The 8,075-nt window shown below is 51.5% G+C and overlaps 1 protein-coding gene across 3 annotated transcripts in view; it reads right to left on the bottom strand.

The window, feature by feature from the left end:
• Nucleotides 1-7,938, bottom strand: part of Def8 (differentially expressed in FDCP 8 homolog) — a 16,104-nt gene extending 8,166 nt beyond the window's left edge. Inside the window, exons 1-5 of one of the 3 annotated variants that reach the window (XM_033757839.1) lie at nt 7,777-7,938; nt 4,736-4,869; nt 3,922-4,019; nt 2,103-2,252; nt 720-861 (exon numbers count right to left, since the gene is read on the bottom strand). In XM_033757839.1, the coding sequence (XP_033613730.1) occupies nt 720-861; nt 2,103-2,252; nt 3,922-4,019; nt 4,736-4,869; nt 7,777-7,928 (676 nt within the window). In that variant the 5' untranslated portion in view covers nt 7,929-7,938. The remainder of the gene's footprint in view (nt 1-719; nt 862-2,102; nt 2,253-3,921; nt 4,020-4,735; nt 4,870-7,776) is intronic. The other 2 variants (XM_033757838.1, XM_010627597.3) reach the window with 2 other exon arrangements.
• Between the last annotated feature and the right edge of the window lie 137 nt (nt 7,939-8,075).

Genomic DNA, 8,075 nt, shown 5'->3' with positions numbered 1-8,075 from the left:
CCTCACCCACAGGGGTCCCTTTTTTTTTTTTTTTTTTTTTTAACCAGGGATCAAACTCAGGACCTTGCGCTTTCAAGGCAGGCAACAGAACCACTGAGCTAAATACCTCGCCCCCAGGATCCCTCATCAAAATATTCCTCCCAAGGTCTAACCTAGCCTGCTCCCTGAACTCCAACCATTTAAATGTCGCATGAAGATTTTTCATCACACCCTAAAGTCATTCCCACTCTACCAACATACTATTTATTCCCTGTCCCTGTTCCCTTTACTACAACTGTCTGCACGTAACATCATTTACTAGTCTGATTTCTCATCCAGAGCACCATCCACAGGAATTTCCCCAATGACAGAAGTATTTTCTCTGCACTACCCAACATAACCAGCTTCATGTGGCTACTGAACACTTGCAGTACAATTTGCACAGGAGCTGTATAGTCAGTTCATTTAGGTTTAAATGTGAATAGCCATATATAGCCAGTGGCCACCATACTGGACACCTTGGATCTGGATGTGAGGCTAAGGAACGCAGGGACTCTGATTTCTTCTCTTCCTCATAGCTCTAGCAAACAGCAGAGCATGGTCGATTGAGAACACTGGAGAATTCGCCCACCACTGGGGGACAACCATGCCTCCAACATTTGGGAGCAGCAATCTGGGCTTCTCTGCCCACCCTAGGGACCTGGACTGCCCAGAGATAGTGGGTCTCAGTCTTGGCCCACCTGTGCAGGTGTACCAGGTCTGAATGAGCCCCCAGATGATGGTGTTGCACTTGTCACAGGTTTGCTTGACACTTTTGCTCTTCTCCTTGTAGAAGCGATGCTCCAGGAGGACCCGGATGTTTGGCTCATCCTCACTGGGGTCCTGCAGAGGAGGATCAGGGAAGAGTCGAGTCGGGAAAGGGTTTCAATCACGCCCCACACGTATTTCTTTCAGGTACTACTTATCACAAAGACTGTGCATTCCCCTCCTCCTCTTCCCTCTAGCAACAGAATGTTGGTAAGTCAGCTGCAGCCAGCAAGATCCCACGTTGCCCTTCCTAGCATCCCTGAAGCAGCTGCTATATGGGTCTGCACAGAGACCACGGGCCAGTAAGCAGGGAGGATGTGGCCTCTGCCTTTCCCTCCTTTTGCTGATTGGATACAGATCAAGATGTGCTGTGGGGCTCCAGGGACATGACAGCAGCCAAACAGAATAATCAAGATCTCCAGCGCTAGTTGGTATATGGGCCTGGGACCGCCTATGGGATTTTTTTCTTCATGAAAAATAGTATACCCTTATGTCCTTCAAACAAGTGTACTTTTGGATGTTTCTCACCATAGCCATACCTATCTCCTAATGAAAAGTCCATTTTCTAAATTCCCCAGGACTCATGAGTCAATATTGGGGACAGAGTGGCAGCCAAGCCAAAGAATACAGATTTGGGGAATACGGTAGACATCTATAGATTTTGTGCTCTGGATTCCATCACCTCTCCCGTTGTCACTTTCAGGAGACCACCCCTCCCGATCTCGATCCTAAGGCTCAAGAAGGGATCCACCCTACTGACTTGGTACAGTGCGTGGGTCAAGGCCCAGAACCAGCTGATCGCTGTGACTGTCTCAAGGCCGGCTGCTCAGTCATCATGAGTGGTCCTTGTGGACCCAAAGCTGACCTTGTATATTGAAGGGACCCTTCCCTCTGCACAGGGTTGCTGAGCTGGTGGGAAGACAGGCTCCCACTGCTGAGGCTATCCCTGCCTGCACAGGGAAATCCTACCTGTGGACAGAGCTGACACAGAAAGCACAGCAAAAGAGGGGAAGGTTCCTGACCCTGGTGGAAGATCTTTCTGCTCCCAAGGGTTTGTTTGGGTTGTTTTTTTGCTTGCTTTTTGCTTTCTGTCTGTTGCAACCAAGAGGGTCTGGACGAACATGAAAACAACCTGCATTTGGGGTGAGGGCCCCGTTTTTCACTCTGTCTTTCTGGACACCTTTCTACCTCAGCCACTCAGAGAACCGAGGCAGACCCATCCCTACAGAGGAAGCCTTAGGCCGCCCCATCCTCCTGCTCCCCAAGACCAGGGCTGGGATTTGGACTCCCTCCACAGTGTGCAGACTGGCATTCACCTTCAGCTCCTGCAGCTTCAGCCGGAGGTGGATGAGCCTCACCACGGCATCCTTCTGCCTCTCTGACTGCTCAGGCAGCTCCAGAATCACCTGCTTACATTCCTCAATCGCTTGTCGAAGCTGCTGGACATCAGAGGCCAGGAACAGACCCTGCCAAGGTCGGGGGCAGTCAGACAGCCACACCATAGGCTCTGCCCATTGAAGCCAGGCCTGTCCTCAGGCACATTCAGGCACTGAGCAGACCTCAAGCCTCAACCCAGGTGAGGCCCTGGAGAGTGAGTCACACAGTCAGCACCCACCCCATGCCACCAGACCTACAGCACCACATCTCACAGGCCTCTGAGGACAGTTAAAATTCTACTTTCTTCTTTTAAAAAACCAATTGCTTTTTTTGGCTGTGCCATTTCACACTTACTTCTAAAAAGCCTCCCCTTGGAGGAAAGCCAGGGAAAAGAAACTGGCTGTCATAAAGGAGAGGAAGTGGTCTCTGGCTAAACTGCCAAGCCCAGGCAGAGGCCAGCAAAGGAGCCTGGATATGACCACCCAGACCAGGATGTCTCACTGTGCTGCACACTGACCCTGATGCCACAGGGAACAGGCCCAGTCTCAGAGCTGGGAGGTCAGGCTGACCACCCTCAGCGGCACTCTCCTGTACCCTGGGCTCGAGAACCCAGGAAAAGAAGAAGCAGATCTTCCTTCATCCTTGGAGCTCAGTCTGCAGCCAAAAGAAAGTGCTCAGAATGTTATAATAAAGATAAAGAGGGCCGGGGATTTAGCTCAGTGGTTCCACCACTTGCCTCAAAAGTGCAAGGTCCTGAGTTTGATCCCCAGTAACAACAACAACAAAAGTGACAAAACTGAAAGGTCACAGTTACAAATGAAAATAAATTCAAACTGTGAGTCTTCTGACTGAATCTTTGGGTTTTTTTTTTTGTTTTTTTGTTTTTTTTTTTTGTGGTACAAGGGATCAAACTCCAGACCTTGTGCATTCAAGGCAGGCAGGGGCATCACTGAGCTAAACCCCCAGCCCTGACTGAATCTTTTTAAAAGTTACATTCTAATGTTACTATATTTCTTTCAAAAGTTGAAAGATGCTTTGCATGAAAACAAAAGGTTTTTCAGGGCCAGGCCAGGGATTTAGTCCAAGGGCAATGTCCTGAGTTTGATCCCCAGTACAAAAAAAAAAAAAAAAAAAAAAAAAAAAAAAAAAAAAAAAAAAAAAAAAAAAAAAAAAAAAAAAAAAAAAAAAAAAAAAAAAAAAAAAAAAAAAAAAAAAAAAAAAAAAAAAAAAAAAAAAAAAAAAAAAAAAAAAAAAAAAAAAAAAAAGTTAAAAAAAAAATTTTTATTACTAGAGCTCCCCTCTTTTTCCTTCGAAACAAGCCCTCCATGGGATAAAATACAGAACAACGAGGTGGCCCTGAGGTACAGAGTAGCTGGGGGGAGGCAGGTAAGAGGCTCCTCCCTCCCACAGGAAATTTCTTCCTTGGCCTGACCCCAAAGAGAACCAACTTTCATATCTGCTTCATGAGAACCTGGAGCTTCAAGGGGAACAGCCCCAGGTCCTCAACCCCAAACCTAAGGTGCCTCCACCTGCCCTCAGACAAACACTTCCAGGTCAGGGGTCAGGGGTACTTGAGGCCTATGGGATGGCTAGGGTGGAGCCTGCCGAGCTGGACAAAGGTGGTTCACAGTGAGGAAGACTGTGCCCAGGCCACGAGAGAGTATCTACTGCCATGTGAGACTGGGGTGCCAAGGAAACCACTGACCCCCCCCCCAATATTCTGGGGCCCAGTTTCTCTCCTCCCAGACCCAACTTTACCACAGGGCGAGAGAAGTGGTCCTCAGACAGGCCAAGATCCATCACACGCTCGGAGCAGCAGAACTCAGGCTCCCCAGGGGGCAGCTCAGGCAGGATCTCTGCAGGAGAGGGGACAGGTATGGAGGGTGCAAGGACAGACTGCCTCCTGCACGTCATCCCCCAGGAGTTGGGCAGGAAGGGACCAGGGGCCCAGAAGAAGGAAGCAGCAGAGGCCATGTACTCTCAGTTCAGCTCATCTATGGGTTTATATTTGAGAACAAGCCCAAATGAACCAGTATCCTGTGCAGACCACACAGAGCCATTCAAAAAGGGGAGACGGAATGACCCACAGGGGCAAGGAGGGAATGCATGACACAGCACTACAGAAACATCCTCATTCTGAGGCAGATGTCTGGTGTGTGTGCATGTGGGTTCAAACAGGCCATGATGGCTCCACTGCAAAATCCAGAACCCTGCATGGATCCTAGGTCATCTCTGCAACCACTCTGGCCCCAAGTACACCCTGTGACGTCCTCCTCGATCCCCAGGGCCCACAGCCTCCCGACCCAGAGGATCCACTAACGTCCTCCATGGGTCTTGGCTCTCAATTTATTCCCCAAGGGCTGGCTGAGCACCTGACATGTGACTTGCCAGCACTCTGAACTGGTCGTTTCAGCGGGGAGGCAGAAGTAACCCACAGAGCAGGTGGGAAGGGATTTGTGCTTTTGGGAAAAAGAAAGTGGCCAGCGCAGCTCGCTCTTGGCAGGAAAGTCAGTGAGCTCTCTGGAGCCAAAAGGAGGAAGGGGCCTGAAGTTCCCACTTCCCCATCACCCACCTTCAGAGCTGACGTCCAGATCCTCCTCTCCAGCTCCCTGCTCATGCTGCCCTGCCCCAAGCTGCTTGTTGAAGGGGTTGAGGTGGGCCTGCCGGAACCGAGCCAGCTTCTCATTATATTCCATAGCATCCCACCTGCAAGGCCACCATGCTAGGGTGAGTGCTCGCCATGGCCCACCCCTCTCCCCAAGCCCTGCCTCTTCTACTTCCCCACACCTAGATTCTCAACCTCTCCCCAAAGCCCCCCGCTGTCACCACCCAGACACTGCCGGTGGCCTCTCCTCAGGAAAAGCCCATAGGATGAGGCTGTCCTGTCCAAGCACATGGAGATGTGACTTATCCAAGGGGCCCTGCCAGAGCACTGAGGACCCAAGGTCCTGCCTCCCAGTGAAGGGGTCCTCTGGCCTCAGACGCTGGAGAGTCCCAGCCTAGGGCCATCTCACAGAACCCTGCTGGCTTCCCTAGCCCAGTCCAGCCATGGGCCATTATAAGCCTGCTCCATGACCCGTACCTCTTGGAACCTCTGGGTCCTACTTCCTGCCCTGACTGGAAGCACTTCTCTCCTAACAGAGCACCCAGAATTGGATTGAGTACTCAGGTTGGATACTCCACAGCCAACAAGACTTGGGCACACCTGGGAACAGGGGCTCACATCCAGATCCCAGGCTGCACTTGTACCTCTTGGCCTGTGTTCTAGGCCTGAACATAAACCCTACAATGACCTGACTCATTGCCTGGCTCCCTGCCCTAGGCTCAGCACATGCCAGAAGTCAAGGAATAATAATGCCTGTCCCCTCCCTAGGGCTCAGCAAATGGCAAGACACATGGGCCAAGCGTTCTGGAAGGGAGGAAGGGTGCTGGTGGGGCAGGAACTTAAGTAGCTGGGCAGCATTCCACAGCCTCTGCCTCTGTTTCCACACATGGGTCACTAGTGTGAAATTACTTCACAGACACTGAGACCACAAAGCTCTCAATAATATTCATAGTATTATGGGATGCTTTTCGCAGTGCTGGGGAATGAACCCAGGGGTATTGTTGTGCTACTGGGCTACATTCTCAGGGTTTTGTTTTGTTTTTAAAACAAAGAGCATTAAATTACTTAGGTTGGCCTTGAACTTTCTGCCTCAGCTTCCTCACCAGCTTGGATTATGGGTGTGGGCACCACACTACACTTAGCTGAAAAGATGTTTTTTAAATCATGTGGTTTATAGCTACTGATATTATTACAAACTGAAATAATTTACAGCCATGTAAGACAATTCCATGACCCTGCTTGCTCCTTCACCTAAAAGAGGGAAGAAATAGTCTAGGGAGAAGGCGCTACCCAGGGTTCTTGCATGGGGTTAAGAGCTGGGAGAGGTCGCCTCACCGGCAGGTTCTGTTTGAGCTGCAAGAGACAGATCCCTCCCTCCTAATAACAGTGTTGTGAAATGGTTGATTCCATCTCACTTGAATGTAAACTGGTGAGCAGCTCAGGGCTCAGGTGGAGTCTTGTCACTTGGCCATCCTCATATGTGGCTTCTGTGTCACATCCCAAAGTTGCTTCTCTTTCTTTAGCAAGTATACCTGCATCCCAGACAGCCAGAGGAAGGAAGGGCTGGAGAGCGGCATTCTGGACTGCCGGAAGTCTTGTGTGATTGTTCTGTCTGCATCCCCTTGTAAGGATATAGTCAAATTACTCTGCCTGACTGCAGAGTAGATGGGGAAATCATGTAACAAACCAAACATTAGGGCTCCCAATCCAATGAGAGTGAGTGGACACTGCAACAGCTCAGCCTCCTGCACTCTGGCCATCCCAAGGATGCACTGGGTATCAGGGGCTGTCTCTGCCTTTAGCACCTTGTGTGATCTACCTGAAGTCATCAGATGGTGAGCTGATTGCTCCTGTGTCCTGCTGGTGCCATTCTGTCTGGACCCAGGTCCAACTGTTGATCGGTCCAGTTCCCACCAAACTGAAATGTTGCCCCAGCCCACACTCCCCAGGTGTGGAATCTCTCTCTGCCCAGCCTCCATCAGCTGCTGGTGAGGCAACCACTCCCCGCCCCCCAGCTCTTCCTGTGCAGGGACCCTGGTCACCTCATAGAGATAAGATGGACAGGTCTAACACAAGTCCCAGTTCTACCAGCTCCTCTCCAGGACCTTGTGCAAATGCCTAAACCCTTTCAGGTTCCAGGTTCTCATGTGTCACATGCAGATTTATAATAGCAGAGATGTTAAAAAGACCAGATCACTAACACCAACTTCTGAGACAAAGGCCAGCTCATCCTAGGCACCCCGAAAATGTCAGCTGACCACTTTACTATCATTTTTGAGACACAGACAGCTCTGATTTAAATCTGGCTATCCAAGTGATGAGTCTCTTCACAATGACATGCTCCTGCCTAGAGTCAACAGACACCTGCTTCTGAAGGGGACAGCAGGGTTAAGTACACTGTGGCTCCACCACACCAGTAGCCTACAGTCGCCAAAATCAACAGCCACAAGGGATTGGGGAGCATGTAGGAGCCACACCCAGATCTCCCTGGAAAGCTCTTGGCCAGAGGGGTGAAGGGTAGGCCCCTGGCACAATCACCACCTCTCTGCCAGGCAGCTCTGTTCTGGGAGCAGTTCCCCAGGAAAAAGCATCTTTTATTCTAGGTGAAGCCACCAGTGCAGCCATTTGACCTCAGTGCTGGTTTCTCTCCCTGCAGGCTTCCCAGATGCCCCAGCACATGGGCACAGGGGGTAGTGTTGACTGGGCGAATAGCGCCAGCCCCTCCCCCAGCTCGTTTCACCCACACAGCTTCACCCAGAATTCAGGCTTGGCCTCAGAAAGGAACAGCCAAGGAAGGGGAGACTGAGGCAGAGAAGTGCACAACCCACCCTGCACCTCTCATGGGGAGCACTCCACGCCTGAGCCATGAAAGGAAATGGCCCAGGGGTTCCCCCTGAGGGACTCAGGCTGAAGCCTGGAATGTGTCTTCTCACTCAGAACAGCCACCAAGACCCGGTCCAACTCAGCTCTCAGCTGGAGGGCGAGGGGGGAGGTCCACCTGCTCCCACCTGGAACAAGGTCTCCAGAGACAGGGCTTCCATTCCTCTAGGCACCGGTACCCCCGCAGCCAACTGCAGAGACGCCCAACCACGGCAGCACCACTGCACCGCGGGGAGGACCTCATCCTTGCAGGTTCCTGCCACCACCCCGCCCATTTCATAGACCAGGAAACGGAGGTCCCACGGGTCTCACGGACGGGCCGTGACAGTCGCTGGGGAGAAGGACTGCCTCCTTGGGTGCCAAGCCCTGCCCCTGGGGTTGCGGGGACCGAGGCACCAAGCTAGCAGCCCAGACAAGGGCCAGCGGC

Source organism: Fukomys damarensis, unplaced genomic scaffold (assembly GCF_012274545.1).
Source record: "Fukomys damarensis isolate Sample0158 unplaced genomic scaffold, DMR_v1.0_HiC HiC_scaffold_32, whole genome shotgun sequence".
NCBI classification, from domain to species: Eukaryota; Metazoa; Chordata; class Mammalia; order Rodentia; family Bathyergidae; genus Fukomys; species Fukomys damarensis.
Note: the sequence above shows the minus strand (reverse complement) of the source record. Positions and strands in the feature narration are given on the sequence as shown.